Source organism: Vigna angularis, chromosome 9 (assembly GCF_016808095.1).
Source record: "Vigna angularis cultivar LongXiaoDou No.4 chromosome 9, ASM1680809v1, whole genome shotgun sequence".
NCBI classification, from domain to species: domain Eukaryota; kingdom Viridiplantae; phylum Streptophyta; class Magnoliopsida; order Fabales; family Fabaceae; genus Vigna; species Vigna angularis.
In genome coordinates this window covers 29,100,341-29,122,803 of record NC_068978.1, presented here as the reverse complement: position 1 = coordinate 29,122,803, position 22,463 = coordinate 29,100,341, and the positions used below count along the sequence as shown (strand labels likewise).

Genomic DNA, 22,463 nt, shown 5'->3' with positions numbered 1-22,463 from the left:
TACTAATTAAAGATTTGATTAGTGAAACTTTTTAAACAAGTTGCTTAAGAGACTAGACGTAGTCTTAAAATGTAAAATGAATCAATATAAATTCTTGTGTGCATGTTTCTATACAATTCTTATTGAAAGTATGGATCTCGCTGAATACATAATGTAAATGTGAAGTGTTGGAAAGATGTTGACAAGAAACAAAATGGTTCATAACAACAATAATAAAGCATTAAAGTACAAATGCATGCAGAAAAACATGAACCAATAACAAAAACACAAAAGGGGAAGAAGGGGATGATGTAAATGACATGAGTATGTTGTAGTAGTAGTATCTAGGATAATGGTAGATTGAAACGAAAGGGGACAAGATACTAGAATATTGAAACAACAAATATTTTGTATGTACAATGTGTAAGCGGGTTGGAACATTTCAAATATTTTGCATGTATATCATATATTTATTTTTCCAGATAAAAAAGTCATAAAAGAACAAGGCAATCTCGGGGAAGAATTTGTAGTAATAAAGAGTTTGTGGTTGAGTAAAAAACCTAATGGAAAAAACTTGTCAATAACTCTAGTAATAAGATTTAGTGAGGCATTGATAGTTAAAAGGAAACAGTATGATTTTGTAAGACATCTAAATGTTGGCATAGTAGGTATTAAGACGAGTATCATAAATTCCACTATAATTCAATGGTATTTCTCTTGAGATTATAGAATTTGGACGAAAGTCAGCAACTCATTTGGAAGAGGATTAGAGAAGTGTGTAAACTACAACTACTACAACCCTAAAAGAGAAAACAACAAAAAAAAATAACAAAAAGTTAGATATTAATTATTTTTTCACTTGCCATTTTTAATTTATATTGTCGTTTTACCACAAAGTGCACCATTGCGTGAAATAATTGATGAGTTATTTGAAAGAATTCGTTACAATATCAAATTTTACTTTAAACCTAATACTTTAAAAAAGAATTTTATCTCACTTTTATTTTATTGTTCCAAACTTCTTCATTTTCACTCAATTTTTATAATTTAATTTCACACTTGAATAACCAACACAGATATAATTGTTTTCATTTAAACAAGATTAGAGATCATAAATACCTTAAACATTATTCCACACACTAATATATACGCAAAACCAATACTGGAACACAACATTAATTTGAACGAGTTACAAATAAGCATGATATATATAATTCATGTTTTTTTTTGCACTTATATTCTTCGAACTGCAACAGAACAACAGCATCATACATCATAATTGTGACAACAAGGATCTGCGTTTTGTGGTTGACCAAGTAGCCTTCTGTACTGAACTTTTTCATATGAACCTATAAAATAACATAATCAACAATTTATTTTCATTCGTCATATATTTTTAGTTCTTGAAATTCATATATGTTGATAATTCGGTTTTTATTACATGAATTAAAAATTATTTTAGTTTCTTACATTTAAAAAAAAAATACATGTTTAGTCTATTAGATTAAATTTAAAGCACTAACATTTTTTAGTTATTTTTATTTTTAATTTGCGATTATTTTTTCATTGAGTAGCGAAAAACCCAATTGACTATAAATTTCAAGAAATATGCAAAATAATTATAAATGAATGCTTTGACATGTAAATATATATAATCATTGGTGAATATAAGACACCATAAATATAAAAATAATTGAAATTTTACGTAAAAGAAACAAGATTAGAACATATATAGTTGTTGAAGCTAAGACATATATATATGGGTCATTCAAAATTCTGAAAAAGATTAAATATTGAAGACAAATATGTATGATTCAGAAGTTTTGACACCATGTCATCAACTAATTATTTTAAACGAGAAAGCTATTAAATGAAAAAAAAATTATATATTAACCTATTTCTCCATTTATTTGTCCATGTAAAATAAATTCAGTAACATTTACAGTGAATTTCACTTACTTGCATGGCTAGAAGCACCAGCTAGAACGAGTGATGTTGCCCTAGCACAAGAAATGAACACACAAAGAAAGAAGACAATAACCCAAAGAAAAGAGATTCTATTTGAAGCCATTGGTTTAGTGCACACCACAAAATGAATTCAACATATCTTAATTTATAAGCCAAAATATTTACCTAACCAACTTTTACAGAATTTAATTATTTATAATTTTGGTGCTCGTATGTATGACTTTGCTTCTTAGGTATTTTGTCATTTATGTTTGGTCAATAGCGTGAAGAGAAATTAATGTCTTCTTAGCTTCGTGGATGTTTCCACCTATATATTAAAAAGTCTAAGAGTTCGTAATTTTTGTAGAAGATTAAATAGATAATCTACGCGTGAAAGTTGTATAGGTCAATAATATTATTATAAATTTCATGTGTTCAAAATCTGCTTTATTTAATATTTTTTTTATATATTTAAATTACTTGTCATCCATTCATTAACGACTCTCTAGTCAATTGTTTTAAACATATCCAATTTTGTATTCATAGTTAATGACTAGTCAATGGTCGGAGTGAGATTGACTTATTAAGTATGACAAAACGTTATTGAAAAATAAAATATCAATAATTATCTTATAAAAATTAAGCATAATTAAAGATGATAAATATTTATACTAATAATTTGATTATAATATATATTAGTGAATATATATATATATATATATATATACACATATATATCCATTTTTACCTTATGGTAATAAATAAAAATAAAAATTTCTAATTATAATTAAAATAATAAATATTATAAAATTTATAACAATAGTATTATCAACAAGTAATTATAATCATAAAAAAATAGGTAGATAAAATAATTAATAAAATAAGTTGTATTTATAATGGAAAATGAATAATAAATATGTAAAAAAGATATGGTTATTTAACTGTTGAAAAAAAACAATTCTTTTATTAAAATCTATAGAGGTATATATTCCACTAGCTTCACGTTACAAGATTAATAAAGTGTGAAACTTATATTACCTATTTTAGCATAAAATTAAATTATTTTATATAAAATACATTTAGAATTATCCACATAAATTTATGATTATAAAGGTATTGAAACTCAATGTGTCAATCTTAAGATTAATAATGCATCAGGATGAGGTTTGGAATCACAATTAAACATTTTACGGTTACTTGTCACATTATGACGCTCAAGTTAGTAATATGACCGTTTGATTAACACAGTAAAATATACAATCACTTATCTTCTTATCTTACACTTATATTTATAAGTTTCAAAATGAACTTTTAATTAAGGTGGACTTAATCACGATCCAAAAGCTGCTGATAAGCATACTTTACCTGTAAGCGTATTCAATTTGTAACATGATCAACTAACAAATCTTTGAGCAATCAGTTACTCACTCTTTGGTGGGGACGTTCGGCCTGTGGGGTGAACAAGGATGGAAGTGTTGACCGCTTGGTCAACTAAGGATTGGTTGGTCATATAATATAATAAGATTAGGGTTATATTATCTCTTTAAGAAAGAATAAATTAATTATTAATATTTACGTTAATTTTTTTTTAATCATTAGGTTATTGCAACTCATATGTTCCAAATGGAATTATTAGATGTTGTTCTTCTTGGGTTTGAATGAGGTCTTTTGGAAAGTGGTGTGATCTGAGTAATTTTGAAGTCCTTGAATTGTACTCCTAAATGTTGGATTGAAAGGGAAGATCCACCTACAAAAGACTTTTCAACACTCAAGTCAGTAGAGAGTTTTAAGATTTATGAGAATAAAGTAGTGAGTATGAGATTATTAGAGTGATTGAGTATTCGTTAGGAATACTAGTTGTATTTATAAGGTTAACATTGGTCGTCGACCTATGTTGTGATATCAAATAATATCATTGAAATAATACTTGCCTTAAGCGATACCTTACCGTAAATAATAACCATAATATCAAGCTGACGAGATTAATTATGATTGAGTGAATATGTGAATATTCCCCTAAGAAATATTTTGGGTTGTTCCAAGATGAGGAGCCTTAATGAGCCTCAATGGGTCATGGTCTTTAGTATTTCTATTGGATTTGGTAGGTACATAAGTCGACCTAGTCTTGAGAGTTTGATTATGAGGGGTGATCGTGACCAATCTCTTGGTCAGATTATGACCAACTTGTAAAGTTTGTAAATGGATTGGTCATGCTATTCGAGTGCCATTGTCTAAGTACTTGGATTACCAGATCCACATGTTCATGAGTTGCTAACTAACTTCTTTTATAGAGATTACTATATATAAGCCCTCTCTATGATTGGCTTAGCCATTAGGAGCATGCATTGCATTTCATGTTGTTTTTTATGCATCGTTGTTGTTTTTGCTAGTTTTAAATTAACTGTCTTTCTATTTCAGTATTATAAAATTGAGCTAAATTCGTGCTAGTTGAACTAAAATAAATCTGTGTTATATGGTAGGGAGAGTGTTTCAAATCAAACTTGAAATATAAGTCTTGCTTGTTATCTTGTAATCGTTGGCTTTGTCATTTTTATTTCAAATTCACAAGCATGATAGCAAAGGTTGTAACAATGGATGTTGGCTTTATCAAATTAGGGGAAGATTGTTGGTATAAAAAGTCTTGAAGCATGAAGATTTAATGAAACTTGAAGTTAAACTTGAACTTGCTAGTATAAAAAAAGCTTGAAGCTTGATGATTGATGAAACTTGAAGAAAAATATGACTTACAATATAAGCCATGTGTGTCTTGTAGTTATTTAATATGTTAAAAATGTGTTTTAACATGTGAAATAACTTATACTTAGTTATGTGAACAACATGCTCAATCGAATGAAAAAATAATCAATCAAATTATTTCACTTAAGTAAGTGAAATCAACCGATTGAGAAGTATATTTTCAATCAAATCAATATGTTAGTTTACAAGGTATAAAACATGTCTTTTTTTGTGGAAATATCATAGACTTATTTTGGGCGCAAAATGTAAGACCCGTATAAATAAAATGATTTCTTACCTTCAGTATTTTATTTTGTGGTATTATATAATAAATTGTGATGAAAAACAATGTTGAGGAATATTTAAGGAAGGGAAGAAAATTAAATTAATATTGGTTCCATAGTAAATTTCGAAAAAAAGTTGAAAGAGTATTTAAGTATAATTGTTTGTGCTATTATATCAGCGGATGGAGCTTGGTCTAGTGGTTGTTGTGAATGTGCATGGGAGGGTATGTGTACTTGGTCTCAAGTTTAAACCCTCCCAAGTCCAAAAAGGCTCCTAGGTTAAAGCTTGGAGAGTGGAAAAGAGATTTTGGAGAGCAACCAAGTTCGAGTGTCAGCCTTTCCTCGAATCGTCCTGTTTTGCGAAACAGTTCAAGGAAACAACAGAATAATGAATTTGATATTTGTAAGGTTTTAACCTTATGTTGTAAGACGCTTAGACTTTTGATGGTTTAGTTCCGCGATGTTAATTTTAAAAGAAAAAAACTGGCGTAAAATTTTGGATTTTGTTATTTTCTAGTGGCACTCCGTAAGGGGTGTTACACAAAATCACTTTGGAAATCATAAAAATATTGTTCTCTCTAAAGAAGTCAATGTTGTTAGTATTTGTAATCAATTAAAAGGTTATGGAGTTGTGATTGCTCTTGATTAATGCATTGAAGAAATGTATTTGGTTGGCTAAGTAGAGTCAATCTTGTGAGGTTTGATTTTTCTTGTGTTTGCATGGTGTTTTTGATGTGAGTTTATGTCTACAAGAGATTGTACATTTGTGTTTCTTGTGTGATTCAAGAAACTTGTGTTATTTGTTTGTTTTTCAAGAATTCAATTGTAAGAATATTGTAATCTTTTGAGTCAGAGGAAAGTCAAACTTAAGTTTCTTGACTAACTTAATGTAGTTCCCTCCGAGTGAACCACTACAAAAATCCTATATATTGGTTTAAGTTTTCTGCATTTCATTGTTATAAGTTGATGTTATCAACAAAACAAATTTGCTTGATCTTTTATAATAATCTTTGCTTGTTTCTATTATCAATTGATAAAACAATGCATTTGTATTAGTAATTGATCTGGATTGGTTAAATTGATCAATTTCGACATCAGATTGTGATGTGATTTTTATGTGAATTTATTCTCAACATTTCAATAAGTTGATAATGTTACTAAATCAGTTAAAATGTATGATTATGAAATGATGCTTTGGTAAAGTCCTTACTCAATCTGATTTAACAAAAGGTATTTAGATACTTTCGAAGTAAATATTTTTCTTTTAAAATGGCCAATTCAACTTCCCTTATTGGCTTAATACTCCTGTAATCATTACTCTTTTTTATGTTAATACCTATAAAAATCCAAAGTGGTGAATAAAGTCAAAACCATCAAATGAATACAAGTGATATTGTTTAAAATTCAACGTAGTCTTGATAAGATCGAGTTACAAAAATTTATGTTCTCTGTTTGAATAATAACTTTTTCTTAATAAGTAAGTTTCAATAATTATTTATGGATGTTCGTATTTTATAAAAATAAAACTATTGCAATAAATTGGTGATAGTACATACACAATTTTTTGTTTTATTTTATTTTTTATTAGTCAAATTACATTGAACAACATGGATCTTTCATTTAGAATTTTTCAGTAATTGATATAAGTGATATCACAATCACTTGCACATAAAAAAATACTCATTCTATTGTTGTGTGTTGTATTACTTGTTCATTTTGATTAAAGAAAGCTAAGTATATTCTTGGTAATATAGTTGCACTATAAACATATTTATTTCTAATAGTTTATGATTCAAGAGACAACAATTCAACAATCAAGTTTTAAATTATAATTTTAAAATATATTTAACTTATATAAATTTAGAGGTAGGTAAATTATTTATAAATCATATAAAAATATTAGTTTGTCTTAATTAAATACTATGAATAGTAATAAAAAATATCAAACTTACTCAATTTTGTGTCTCTTCTTGATAAGTTTATTTGAATTGTTAGATATATTATCTTTATTTTATCTTTAACTTTTATTTTTAATTAGTTTGTTATTATTCCTTATTTGTATTTTGGGTTTAATCTATATTTCTTCTATCATAAATAGATTATCACATATGTATATTGAACACAAAGGAGATTAATCCCACATATAATTTTTCACTATATCCATTATGGTATATAGAGTCATGTTCTTTTGAGAATTTTTTTTTGTTGCCTCTGCCACTACTCGCTGTTGCAGTGGTGGAGCCGTCTACCACAATTGGCAGCGCCGTTGTCTACCGCTGCACTATCGGAGTTCCAATTTAGACCAACAATCACACGGTTTTGATTATCTCGTCCAAACAACCACGATGCCATCAATGACGCCTTCATCAGACCTCTTAATCATTCTCAGCCTCTTTTGAAGTTATTGATCTACTTCTTTTCTGTCGTGCATGGTAGCGCATCTTGTCTCCTCTCAAAAAGTGCTTCAAAGCTTCGAGGTCACTCTCTTTCCTCTTTCAGGTTCATTGTGCGTGGTTACATGTCACATCTCTTAACTAGCTATTCAGAGCGTCGAGATTGCTCTTTTTCCTTTTTCAAGTGTCTTTATTGAAGAATCTTGAATTTTTAAAGTTTCTCTCTCTCGTTCATCAATGACTTCTTTCGCTGTTGTCTCTTCTAACCTCCCTTCGGTAACCATTGTATTTGACCCATCCATATATGTTTCTTCTTTTGTTGCAAAGATGACTTTTATTAGTTTATTTATAATTGTGGTGACTCTTCAACAATTACCTCTTTATCCAATGGATGTCAATAATGCATTCCTCGACGACGATTTGCAAGAAGAGATTTATATGGAGAAACCTCCCAAATTTGTTGCTCAAAGGGAGTCTTATGGGTTGATATTTCGTATTTTATGTCATCTTCGCAAATCATTAACAATTTGGTGTCATTCGAGTGTAGAAACATATATTTTCACCAGGTCTTTATTAATAATATTAGTAACAAGCTTGATATATATGATTTGTATGCAGTAGCTTGAGGGAAGTGTTACTTATATTAGCTTTATCTTATATTTATGTTTTATCTTTAATTAATTTGTTAATTTTCCTTATTGATATTTTGGATTTAGCCCATATTTCCGTTGGGAACCCAAGTGTGAGTCTAAGTCTCACATTGGATAGAAATGAGAAAGTATAGCACTATATAAAGATGAAAGACCCATTAACCCATTGCCTTAACGTTTTGGGTAGAGAGTGGTGTCAATCCCTTATATGGTTGGGCTCAGATGTCATTGGTGCTTATGTCTCTCCAGTGAACCCCCCTCCTTGATAGACCCTAAAGTGGTATCAGAGTTGATGGTTTGTCTTGGTATCCGGCTTAGACGAGTATAATGATCCCTATACCAAAAGTCTTCCTAGCAAAGGGTATTCAGGTAAGCAAGTCTCGTTAAGATGAAAAGCGGTTGGAAAGGGCTACTCGTGGTTGTACTTGGTTGGGAATGCTTCCGCTTGGAGGGGAGTGTACCTGTGTGGAAGGTACTTACCCTTGAGGGGGAGATTGTTGGGAATCCAAGTGTGAGTCTAAGTCCCACATTGGATAAAAATGAGAAAGTATAGCACTATATAAAGATGAAAGACCCATTAATCCATTGCCTTAAGGTTTTGGGTAGAGAGTGATGTCAATCCCTTATATGGTTAGGCTCAAATGTCATTGGTGTTTGTGTCTCTCTGGTGAACCTCCTCCTTGATAGACCCAACAATTTCTTTTATTATAAATAGACTATCCTATGTGTATAGTCAATACAATGATGATTAGTCCTACATATACTTTTTCACTGTATTCAACATGAAAAAGGTTCTTTTTATTAAATTTATATGATTGCTTTTTTTTTTATCTTTTAAGCATATTTTAAGCCAAAACTTTAAAATAGGTAATTACTATTATTTAAGAAAAAGAAAAACCTACAAAAATGAAACCATGTCAAGTTTGCCTAAACAAACCGTTGACCAAGTTGTTTTCACATCTATAAATAGTTACAAAAGTTTCCAAATAGTTTTGTAAGGTGTAAAACTAGATCAATACATATTAAATTAGGTTAAACACGTTACCAAACACCTTATTCATCCAACGAAAAATTGACAACCAACATCAATTTAAAATTAGTTATGCCAAATATATCATTATATAGTGATCCACTATATATAAAACTAGTAACTAATTTCACATAAGTATAAATTTACTCGCTTCAAAATTTAAACCATCATACATCTTCATCAAATAACAAATCATCACCATGATCAGCACATCATCTATTTCTTTAATGGTATGCACCTTTTACCGTCAATGTTCTATTAATTCACCTTTTGATTTCAATCTTATCTAATTCACATGTTTTCATTATATTTTAAATCATCTACATGATTATCAAATGAATGATCCTATATGCATATTTTCATCGCTAATGACAACGATATCTATGTAGGTTACTGTGAGGACTATCTCTAATGTAGCTATGATTTTATTATCAATAATGATGTTGCTTTCTTGCACAACCCACTCTGCTGTTTTAGAGTCTAATGAAAATCATATAAAGTCAGCTACTTTTTTGTCTGAAAAATTTGAAGTGGGACCAGGAAAAATTGTGGTGAAAACATTATTAGATATTGACTTTCCAAGGGGTCACATTGGGGTCAAGAGTTTTGATGTTGAAGTAGTTGATGAAGATGGTAATTCAGTACCTTTGTATGAAACTTACCTTCATCATTGGTTTGCTGTAAAATATATTGAAAACATTACCATGTCAGAGTACATTAAACAATCTCACGACCTTAGCAATGGTATCGAATTTGAAAGAAACGATGGTGCATGCCAAGGTTTTTTGCTTCCACATTATTGGGGCTTGGGAGGAGAGTCACGAGGAACATATTCAAATCTTCCAGATCCTTTTACAGTTGAATTAGGTAATCCTGCACAAATAAAGCATGAGTTTAAGGAAAAATGGTTGTTTAGCATCATGGTTATTGACACACGTGGAACACATGATAGAAAAGGTTGTACAGAGTGTAGGTGCAAGCTTATGAATCTCCCAAAGGACTTTTACAATGTCACAACGGGCATTGATGGTCAATTGTTGTCTAAAAATTATAAAGGAGGACTCTTTTGTTGTCAAGATAACGTACAATGCAAATTAAGAAATGGTTTTCGTGGCCCAACAAGACAACTTTCCCTAAGATACAAAATAAGGTGGGTTGATTGGGATGAACACCAAGTGCCTCTTAAGTTCTACATACTTGATTCAACTGATCGTGTAAGATCAAATGGTTCTACACCAATTCATGATTGTCAGGTAGATGATTTATTCAATACATATTATACTTTAAAAATTATAAGCAAACATTGGAATCTAATTTATTTTCCGAACATAACAATTAGGGTATTAATTACTTTTTTTGTCGACGTGTGAGTAAAATAAATTCCTCAATTTGTTATAGGCAGAGTATACGATTCCGAGAAATCATGACAATGACTTCCCTCATGTTAAGAAAGCAGACATTCCAATGACAAAAGGTGGTTATCTTATATATGGCACTGCTCATATGCACACTGGAGTTGTCAATACTACTTTATATGGACAGGTAATGTTTGATATTTGTTGTTTCCATATAAGCTATCATGTAGATAAACTTACATTAGATTTTTATGTAATTCATATATTAATTATAAATAATTTTTTTTATACTTATATATATTTATAAGAAATTAACTAATCATCTCTATATTTATGATTATGCTTAACTTAGGATGGAAGGGTTTTATGCACTTCAAATCCAAAATACGGAACTGGAAAAGAAGCAGGAAATGAAAAGGGATACCTAGTTGGAATGTCAGTTTGTTATCCCAGACCCGGTTCCATCAAGATCGAAGATGGAGAAATTCTAACATTGGAATCCATATATGAAAACAAATTTCGTACTGGAGCTATGGGACATTTTTACATTTACTTGGCAGAACAAATACCAAACCAATAATTGAAGGAAATTTGATGTGAAACTAGTTATTTATCTTTCTATAATGACTTATATAATTTATAGTATAATTGGAACACATCAATACCATCGTCACTAAGTGTACTGACATTGTTTTAATTTGAATCCACTACTTGATTTACGATTGCGTTATGTTTTCATTCTTGTCTTATATGATATATAATATTTTTATGATAATTGATCTTATATAAAAATAAATACTTATAGTTCAAATAAATACTTTTGTGAACCAAGTGTGAATTTGAATCCATTAATAACAAAAAGATTGTGTTGAGTTAATTGCACATCACACCAAAAGTAAAGATGAAGTAAAAGAAATAAATACAAAACTGGAAATGAATAAATTTTCTCTTGTATTATTCAAGCTATTGTTTTTTTCACCCATCTCGATATCCATATAATTAACTTTTGTAAAATGAAAATCAAAATATCTAGGATGATTTTTCATATAGATAAACTTAGAATAAATCTTGTGCACTTCTTATATTCATGTTTTATTAAATTCTATGTCTTTTAAGAAATTAATTATCTCAATGCATTATTGCTAAAATTATGTTTTGCATATATTTGGAAGATAGTTAATTGTAATACACAAATATCAGTTTCGAATTATTACTTTGTGTATTAATATTGTTTTACTTACCAACTTAGTTTATGATAGTGTTATTTGTGTTATAGTGTTTGGTTGATGCATTGTATGACATTTATAAATATTGTTATGCTAATAATACATTAAGAAAACACAGTCTACTAATTTAACTTATAATTTAAAAGATGTTGTGAACCGAGTGTCAGTTTTGACAACAATAAAAAAACTTATACAGAATGAATTTAAAATCGCACCAAAATGTACCTGAAGAAAATAAATAAATACAAACTGAAAATGAATAAATCATCATCTTTTATATTATGCAAGTTAAATATATTTTCTTTACATTTGTCTAAATAAATACATTTTATTTTGTTAACAATAATTTTAGTGTACAATAATATTGTTATTGATTTATATAAGATATTGAATAATTTCATTTTATATAAAAAATTAAAATGTCGCAAGACCTTCTAAAATTTATTTTATGTTTTGAAACTACTCTTGAATATTCTTACAACATGGATATATTAATTATTAAAAATACTTTGTAAACAAAGGAATAACTTAATAATTATGTGACTTAAATAATTAAGTAGTTTTACAATGTTTACTGTCCTATATTTTGAATTTCAATTATAAAAATATAATTACAATTATTTATTTAACTTACATTAAAAGAATTAATTTTGATATTCATCAAATTTAAGCATCTTCATAACACGTTATCAAAGACATAAGAATCCAATAGAGATATTTATACACTATCATGATTGAAAAAAAAACAACTACAATACTAATGTAAAAGATGAAATAATGACAGATAATGACGTCCTATGGTTTTAAATAAATTATAAATTTTATGACAGATAATGACGTCCTAGGTTTTACATAAATTATAAATTTTATGACAGATAATGATCTCCTATAGTTTTACATAAATTATAAATTTTAGGACAGATGGTGACGTTATGTAATGTATGTTTTAAAATTTACCTTGAATCCTAAAACATCGAACTTAAAACATCTCACGCAAAATAGTTGCTTGTAATTACAAAAATATTATTGCATATCTTTTTTTTTATGTTAGACAATAATTTTATGAAACATGTTACTCTTTTTCTACTGTTGCTGGTGGTTTGATTTTCGAGTTTAGCCATACTTGTTATGTATAAGATGAAAGAAGACTTGTTATTTTCAATCAACTTTTTTTTTTGTTAATGGTGATATAATGGGTGGATTTAAAAGGTGATTGACACAACATATTTTTATTGGAGATTAAGGTTTTGGTTGAAAGTGTGTTTTGGACAGAGTTTTCTTGATGACCGTCTAAATATGTTTTGCTTGATTTAGTATTTAAACTCAAATTTTCTTATCTTTTTAAAATTATAAAATAAATCACAAATCTCAAGGATATTTACTACTAAACAGAGATATTCATAGGATTAAGTTTGAAAATTGCGTATCAAAGTGGAATAGGAACAATAGTACACAAATATGAGCACAATGATATAAAGAAAGCATAAAATACAAACTCTTAGTGTTAAAAATTTGGGTGACTTGTATATAAAACAAATAATTAAATATATTAGGACTATTATATTTTATTCATTAATTATAAAATTATCTAATTAAGTAAATATGGTAAAAAACATATATGTTATGAAAGGATATTGTGTGGAGATCATAAGAAATATTTAAACTTGTTAAGAGGTTAAATTAAAATATTGAAACTTAAGAAAATTAACCGACAAAGGTTACATAAATGTGTCATGATCTTCATGTGACGCTCATATCATTCTTGATTCTGAGTGATTCTCCCTGCATTTCATCTATTTCGTCCTGTACCTCTAATTTTTATTTAATTTTCATGTTTACCCTTATCATAATTCCAATGTCGGTTGTCGCACTTCCAACATCGGTTGAATATTAGTGCATTTCGAATTGCGATTCTTTTTTCCTCATTTTTTATCTTTCTTCTTTCAACAATGCAGTAACTTTCAAATTTAGAACATTACTTCTCGTACAATTGTCGAATCCCTTTAAACAAATGGCATAGCTCCAAGCATATTAATTACTTGTAGTATGAAAAGTATCTTCATTTCTTATGCAGAATTGGAAAATAGTCACCAGGGAATAAGCATGATAGGATACTCCAATTTCCATTGACACAAGTGCACTTCCAATTGTTGGTAGCGTTACTTTCAAGAATGTGATGGGTGTAAATATTATTGTTGCTGGAAATTTTTCAAGAATATTTGAATCACCATTCTCAACGATCTGTCTTTCAAACATGACTTTTTCTCTCAGTTATGCACTATCCACTTCATGGTTTTATTCTAATGTAATTGGTTTCTCCAAGGAGGTGATTCCTGAGCCATGCCCCGATCTCCAGAGCTTGTATTCCAAGTATTAACCAAACATAATATAGCAAACATAGTATAAAAAAATAGCATAATCTATCACCAACATAAACATATAACGTATTAAACAAACATAATACAATAACATAAAAACATGATAAAAGTATTAAGCGAAGATGAAAGTGCGGCACGCTCACCCTCAACCGCACTTCAAAGTTCGGTTGAGGGTTGCCGAACTTCGAGGCGCGGTAATGCATAACCAGCATTTGAACGCCGATACATCTTTAACCGCAATTGTAATGTCGGGTAAGAGTGTATAGGCATATTATATACTAACCTCGATGCCTTTCGAATGCATGAATTTCTTTCACCGCCTTTCTCCTCCAAGAATCACACCACACACAGCACAACTACCACCAAAGTTGATCAAAATCACCACCAATGTATCATCACTTTGAGAAGGTAAGCTCAAATAAGTGAAACAAAAAAAAGTGAAGAAAATACCACATAAGTACAGAAAGTGATGGAATAGAAAAAGGGGTGCATGTAGGATTTATAAAAATAAGGGGTTTGGGGTTATTAGACGTTGGAACATCGTTAAATCATCATTAAACTTAATTAAAATTTAATAAATGAAAGACAAAATTGTAAAATAGGAGGTGTAGGATGAGATGAGTGAGGTGTAGGAAGTAACACTCCTCGTTCTTTCTCTTTATCCCCATTAATGTTGTGTTCGCATGAACAGATTTTACTGTTCATGCGAGTTTGCGAGCAATGAATCCAAATCACAGTGTTGTTCACTTTTGCGGATTTGTGACGACGGAATTGAGGAGATTTGTGGGATACCTCTTTTTTGTATCACTCGTTGTTCTGAGAAGATTTGCGATGAATTGAAGACAAATGACTTTTTTACCCTTAACACATATGATAATACCAACTGAGAACATGCAACCAATTCGATTCTGTAACTGGATAATCGATTCCAGGAATGGTTAATAAATATTAATGCAGAAGCTATTTGCATAAAGCAGGAAGAGGCGTTGAAGATGGAGAAGCAAAGCGTGAAGGGTTGCGTATTCGGTTCCAGAAGTTGAGATGTGGAAGGTGTATTCGGTTATGGGGTGTGCGTATTTGGATACGTTGCAGAGTGAGAGGAAAAATGGGTATTGTATTCGATTCCGCTTGCTTGTATTCGGTTCCAGGCATTCGTTCAACGGGTGTATTCGGTTCCAAGCGCTGCTTTATTCGGTTCCAGCACGCTTCGGAGCAGGGTGGGTGGTGGCTTCTGATGATGGAATGATTTCAACTCTTCCATTATGTACTTCACTGTGGAAGAGTTGCTCCAGGGTTTTATCGGAGGAGAGTGCATCTAAGTGGTGCAGGTTAAGGGAGAGAGCATCATCCGGGTCGGGTTTTGAAAGGGCTTCGGCTTCGAGCCATGAGAGGGTGGGTGGGTAGGGGAGAAAGTGGAGAGTAAGGTTTGGAGTTGGGATGGGAGGGTTACGACGGCTGAGAGAGAGAGGGCGAGGGCGAGAGACAGGAAGAGAAGGTCATTTGTGGTTTTCTTCTTCCCTTCCATGGTTGTAGTTTGCGAGTGAGAGAGCGTAGTGATTGTGGAAGAGAATAAATAAATAAATAAATAATGAAGAAGTTGTGGTTGCTGTGACCATAGTTGTTACTGTTACAAACTGTAAATAGTGACGCAGCTAATTATGAGGATGGTTTGGTTGGATGGGGGTAGGGTAGGGCAACACACCATCTTCATCCTTTCTTTCCGAATCTATTATTATCTTCTGCTGCTACTGCACTACACAAATCATGTTTCTTCACACTCATTTCTCAATGTTACTCTAATAATTTACAGACTTTACTTCCCACTTTTTCCATAATGCAAAAAAATGAATTTATAATATCTTCTATTAGTAAAAATAAAATAAAATTAATGTTAAGAATGATTGGTAATTTTTTTAGAAATAAAATGAAGAGTTTAATGTTAGTGTTGACATCATATCTTTAACACCAGACTCTCATTCCATACTATTATTAAAAATAAATTCATTTTACTAAATTATAATTTTTTTACTTTTTAAAAATTTATTTTAATAATTATTTTAAATTTTTTACTCTTTATAAACATTTTTACAATTAAATATAACATTAACAAATTTCATTTTATATTACTTTAATAATTATGGGCATTTTGGTAATCTTTAATTTCTACCAATTAAGCAAATTTTTTAAATATATCACATCAATCAAATCGTACACTAATTCTCAGAAACTTTACTTCCAAATCCACTCTCAATTACCTCCAAATTCACTCAAACAAACAACAAAAATTTTACCCTTAAAGCTTTGTTCTTTTGAGGTGATTTGAGGGATATGATTTAGGGGAGATGCTTTGAATGGATTTGAGGGTGATATTTTTGTTGTTTTTTTGAGTGAATTTGTGGGTAATTTAGAGTAGATTTGGAAGTAAAGTTTATGAGAATTAGTGTAGGATTTGATTGATGTGACTGATAAAAAAAATTGTATAATTGGTAGAAATGAAATATTACCAAAATGCCCCTAGTTATGGAAGTTATAGAAAATGTTATTTATTATTGTTATATTTAAATGTTAAAATTTGTATAAAAAGACCAAAATTATAAATAATTATTTAAATTATTTTATAAAAATTAAAAAAATTATAATGTAGTAAAATGAATTTATTTTTAAATGTAGTAAAAATTATAAAACTATGTATTGTGGAAAATGTTTTCAACTTTATGAGAAATTTTGTTTATGAAATTTGGGGGTTTTATATGATTATGGTTTGCATCTTAAATCTTGTTTTGTTAATTGTATTAATGGATATTTTTGTGTGGGTTCTTTTATTAAAATCAAAGAAAATTTCAATCTAAAACCTGAACGTTTTAAGAACCCTAAAGTGGAAATTAGAATCAGAAACCCTAAACTTTTTATACATTTTTGCCTTCCTTCCTTCTTCACTAACACTGCATCGTACATCGAACATGGATAATCCTTTCACACTTTTAACCCAGTGATCCATGGGTTTTTCCTCTCTCTATCGTGAGTTTCATAAAACCCCAATCTTAATCCCTTTTCTGGTGCGCTGCCATGTTTTCTATCTTGGAAAATTATAAAAAGAAAAGAAAATTATAAAACTATGTATTTCATTGCATTTGTCCATGGCCACGACCACCACATGTCCTCCAACGCACAAACCTTCGCCCTGTAGACATCTCCCTCATCTCCCTCCTCTCCGTCCTCCCTTTCACGTTGGACCGAACGAATGTTGTGGAAACGACGAAGGAATGCAGCATTGGAACCGGATATGCTACTCTGTAACCGAGTAAGCATCATTTCGAAGTTCTTCTCCAAGCTGGAACCGGATACGCTTCCCGTGTAACCGAATACGCCTCACCTCTACAACTCCTTCCAAAAGCTCGAACCGGTTACGCTATTCTTTGTAACGGAATACACACCCGTCTTCAATTCCCTCCTCATCGTCAACCACGTTCTTCCTCCTCCATTAACCACTATCTTCCTCTTCATCTAAATCAGACACCTTCAACCTGCAACAACCACATCAAAATCCAAAAAGAAACATTACCTCCTCCATTAACCAGAGTGCTAGGTTTTTTATATTATGTTTCATATGGTTGGAATCGGTTCTGAATAACATAAGAATCGAATACAATTTCTGCATTTTTTATATTATGCATGGCTGAATGGTGTGGTTGGAATTTTAATAATAGTACAGGGCAAAACAGTCTTCTACGCCAAAATCAGTGCAAATCTTCTTAATTTAGCGAGATGTTGTAAACACTCAAATCTTCGCTTTTCTGTCCAACCAAATCGTCGCAAGCGAACGACACTGCTAGAGTAAATCCGTCTTTGCTATTTCACTCAAATAGTGAAATACCTTCAAACAAACATAGGCTAAATCCCCTCAAATCCATTCAATCATTCTCTCCCAAATCATCTCCCACAAATCATCTAATGTGAACAAAGCATAAAAGAGAAAATAAAGATACATATTAATTGTTTCCCATTTCTAATCCTTCAATTACTGAACAAATATCATATACATATTAATTGTTTCTCATATCCAATCCTTCAATTACGCTTTTAATCTTCTATTTTAAAGGGAATTAGTAACAAAGCATGTTAGTTTATAATTAATTAGTTTAAACCATAATTTTGATCTTTTCAACTTTATGAGAAATTTTGTTTATGAAATTTGGGGGTTTTATATGATTATGGTTTGCATCTTAAATCTTGTTTTGTTAATTGTATTAATGGATATTTTTGTGTGGGTTCTTTTATTAAAATCAAAGAAAATTTCAATCTAAAACCCTAATGTTTTAAGAACCCTAAAGTGGAAATTAGAATCAGAAACCCTAAATTGGGGAAAAATCCCCAATCTTTTTATACATTTTTGCCTTCCTTCCTTCTTCACTAACAGTGCATCGTACATCGAACATGGCTAATCCTTTCACAATTTTAACCCAGTGATCCATGGGTTTTTCCTCTCTCTATCGTGGGTTTCATAAAACCTCAATCTTGATCCCTTTTATGGTGTGCCGCCATGTTTTCTATCGTGGAGTTCTCTCAAGCAGTGGTGATCATTGGAAACATAATGATTTTTGGTTGCGTTCGAAGTGATGGTGGTTCTGATTCTAGTTTTCTTACAGGTCTGGGGAGGCACTCTATTTCTTCTTTTCCCTAACAGAAGCTACCTTATACATTCACAACATAGCTCTATTTCAGGCAGTGACCTTCCCTTGTTAGTGGTCTACGATGGAGTCGTGGTGGTTGCCTTCGAAAAGCACTTGTGATGGTGGCACCTTCGTAATGAAGGGTTGTTCTTTCAACAACAATCACTTGGGACAACTTCGGGGTGATTTACGATAGTGAAGCTTGTGAGCGACAACGGCTCAAACACGTCTTTCTTCTCAAGATTTGGTGGATTTGCACTGGTGGTTGCTTGCAACAAAGTGATGGAGATCCTGATGAAAAAATATGGTTTTGCGTATAGTGGCCTTTGTTGTTGTTTATATGGAGTCTAGAGAGTTTATGATGGATTTGTGATGGTTTTTACCCGCAATAGTGACTTACGAAAGAGGAAGAAGGTTTTTTTAATTTTCTGGTTTTGTTTTTCGTTGGTTCTCACAATGGCTCGGGAACAATAGAGGTGATTAGTGGTGGTTTATGCTGGTTCGTTCTCTGGTTTGCTAGCGATGATGGATCTATGGTGGTTCACAAGCTGCGATGGCAGAGGCATTGTTACTATATTTTTCTATTTCGCTTTAGGTGATACCGTTGCGTGGTTCATTTTGGCAAAGTTTCGTTTTTGGCCCATGTCTGGTTAGGTGCATATTCGTTTTGGAAGCTTGGATCTGGTTTTTGGATATTCATAATTTTTTTGTTTTTTAGTTTATTTTTATGAATTTTAAAATAAAATATAATTAATAATTAATTTGATTTTGGAATAAATAAAGATTAATTTTGGTCTTGTTGATAATTTTGATTGAATTATTTGAATTAAGGATTGAAGAGAGAACATGGAAATAGTTCTTAACTACATGGATCTCAACTTCACGGAGAGAATATGAGAAGTGAGACCGCTTAAATCATATGAGTTTGATTATCATTAAGTGTAGTATTTCAGAGATCTATAGAGGTATTGTATCTGAAGAAATTACAAGTGTTAAAACTTTCCTTGTTAAGATTGAAAAGCACTTTGTGAAAAACGATAAGGTAGAAACAAGTGTGTTTCTTCAAAGTTTGGATTCCATGAGGTATCAAGGCAAAGGAAATGTGAGAAAGTACATTATGGAGATGATGAACATTGCCTCAAAACTTAAGGTGTTGAAACTTGAGTTGTCGAAAGAGTTACTCGTACATTTTGTTTTGATCCTCTTCCTTTACATTTTGGACAGTTTAAGGTTTAGGAGAAATTGTCTCTTAATAAGCTAATTTCATATTGTGTTCAAGAAGATGAGAGACTAAAGAAAGAAAATATTGAAAGTGCTCACTTAGGTAATACCTCTAATGACAAGGACAAAGAGGAAAAAAAAACTGAGAATCTAAAATTGATGTTGCTAAAGGTTCATCACAAAAAATAAAAATTAGTCTGATAAATGTTTCTTTTTCAATAAAGTTGAACTCATAAAGAAGGATTATGCAAAATATCATGCTTGGTGTGCAAAGAAAGGTTGCCTAAGGATGGGTCTATGTGGGAGATAGCAAATCGGTAGAGATGAAAGTCATAGGATGTTTTAGATTACTATTATGTGCTAGTTTTCTATTTTGGATTTGAAAAACACTTTAGTTATAATGTCATTTAGGGGAAATTTGGTTTTATTTGTTAATTTGGACAAATTATTTTAATTATGTTTGTTAGGAAACAATGAATTCAGATTGTCTTTAAATTCAAGTTTTGTTGGAACGAATTTATTTTTAGCTAATAATAATCTACATATTCTTCATATGGTGACTTATTGTTGTGAATCCTTAAATAGAAAATTGCATGATACTAAGCATAATATTGACTTCATAGAGTCAAATAACAAGATCAAGGACTAAAAATTTTATGATCCCAAATTAAAAATATCTTTGAGACGAGAAGAGTCATATTCTTTGAGGATATTGAGTTTGAGGGGAAGAATAAGGTTAGATGATGAATCAGTGAAAGTGATATGATAAATAAAGTTGCTTATGATGAAGCAAGTTCAAAACCTCTAACAAGTTCAAAAATCTCTATAAGAACAAACTCAAGATCCTTATAAACATGTGCTTCATGAATTCATGCAAGACAATAAACTTTGAGAACTTGTCTTATTACCATAAGATATGAAGCCCATTGGTATTGGTATTAAGTGAATATTTAAGACCAAGAGAGAATAATGAAGGGGTTTGTCGTTTTAAAGAGGCTTTCTCTCTAGTTTTATCGAAAGACTCTTTTAGAAGAATAATGACTTTTGTTGCACATTATGATTTGGAACTTCATCAAATGGATGTCAAGACAATATTTCTCAACAAAAACATTGACGACGCATATAGGGCAATAAGAAAACATTATGTCAAGAGACTCCAAGGATATGGTTTGAAAACTAACAACTTCCATTTGTTATTCATTTCATGATAAATCCATGTCATTTGATTGTGTCCGCATTAGTGATCATTGTCAAGTTTGATTGAGATTAATGCAATAAATTGTTTTGGTTCTACATGTAGATATAATCAATGGACGAAATCTTTTGGATATTTTCAAGACATATAATGACAATTTTGAACTCATAAAGTCTAACGGATTTGTAAGAATATATATATATATATAACAAATCACACACACACACACACACACACACACAACACACACACACCCACACACACACACACACCCAACACACACACACACAGATATATATATATATATATATATATATATATATATATATATATATATATATATATATATATATATATATATATATATATATATATATATAACAAATCATTAAATGTGTTAGAGCCATTATATTTTATTAACCAATTATAGAGTGTTCTAATTAACTAAATGTGGTTAAAGACATATATGTTATAAAATGATTATTGTGTAAAGACCATAAACAGTATTTTAATTTATTGAGGAGCCAAATTAAAATATTGAAACTTAGGAAAAGTAACCAACAAAAGTTATATAAAACGGTCATGGTCTTCATTTGTAAGCACGCTCATATCATTCATGTTTCTTTCTCTCCATCCTATAAAAAGGAACATCAAAAAAGAATCTAAGCTATTTTATAGAAGAAAAATCATATACTCAATATTACTTATTAATTGTTCCCAATTTCTAAAGTTTATTGCCAATTGACATGTGATTCATAGATCTTAACACTTAGTTAAAAGTATATGATTATACTTTTAAAAGTAAATTTTTAATTTTCTAAAATATATAATAAAATAAAAGGAATTGTACTAAAAAATATTTATTTATTTAAAACTGCTGTTTTAGATGCTCCCTATACATAATTTTTTATTAGTGTTTCGGGGCCTGTTTGTGATAATGGTTTTGGGAGTGGAGCTTTGGTAGTTGAAGTTTAGGGTGGGAACACGACTGGTATTTGGGTGGTTGTGGGCTTTCCTTGTTGGCGTTGATTACAATTCGCACCCCTAAGTTCCTCTTGCACTACCACAAATTTAAAATAGTAATATGAAAAGTTTATTTAAGCACTAATTTCAAAATTTTATATTTTTTCAATGTTTTTTTAAAACTAGTTCGGACATTAAATTAAAAAAAACGAATTTGAAAGTTGAATTTTTTAGTAATTGACTTTTTTATACATTATTGTAACACTTTATAATCATTGGATTAAATCAAAAGCTTATTAGTGAGTTTTTTTCTTCATTTATAATTAAGTTAATTTATTACTATGTAATCTATGTCTTATAAAATCCTAATTAAATTTTATTTTAATGTAATTTCTCCTTTGGTTGGATTTTTTTTATCCTCAAAATTGAAACCCAA

The 22,463-nt window shown here is 30.3% G+C and overlaps 1 protein-coding gene and 1 long non-coding RNA gene across 2 annotated transcripts; one reads left to right on the top strand and one right to left on the bottom strand.

Annotated features, from left to right (window-relative positions):
- Positions 1-1,054: 1,054 nt before the first annotated feature.
- LOC128193971 (uncharacterized) lies at positions 1,055-2,062 on the bottom strand. Its single transcript, XR_008245175.1, has 2 exons — positions 1,939-2,062; positions 1,055-1,328 (listed from the first exon to the last, which is right to left on the bottom strand). It is a non-coding gene; the product is annotated as an uncharacterized LOC128193971 (long non-coding RNA).
- Positions 2,063-9,456: 7,394 nt separating this feature from the next.
- On the top strand, positions 9,457-10,962 carry LOC108346765 (uncharacterized). Its single transcript, XM_052868168.1, has 3 exons — positions 9,457-10,272; positions 10,418-10,561; positions 10,727-10,962. Exons 1-3 carry the CDS (start codon positions 9,457-9,459, stop codon positions 10,952-10,954), a joined length of 1,188 nt encoding a protein of 395 aa, XP_052724128.1. The 3' UTR covers positions 10,955-10,962.
- The last annotated feature ends 11,501 nt before the right edge of the window (positions 10,963-22,463 follow it).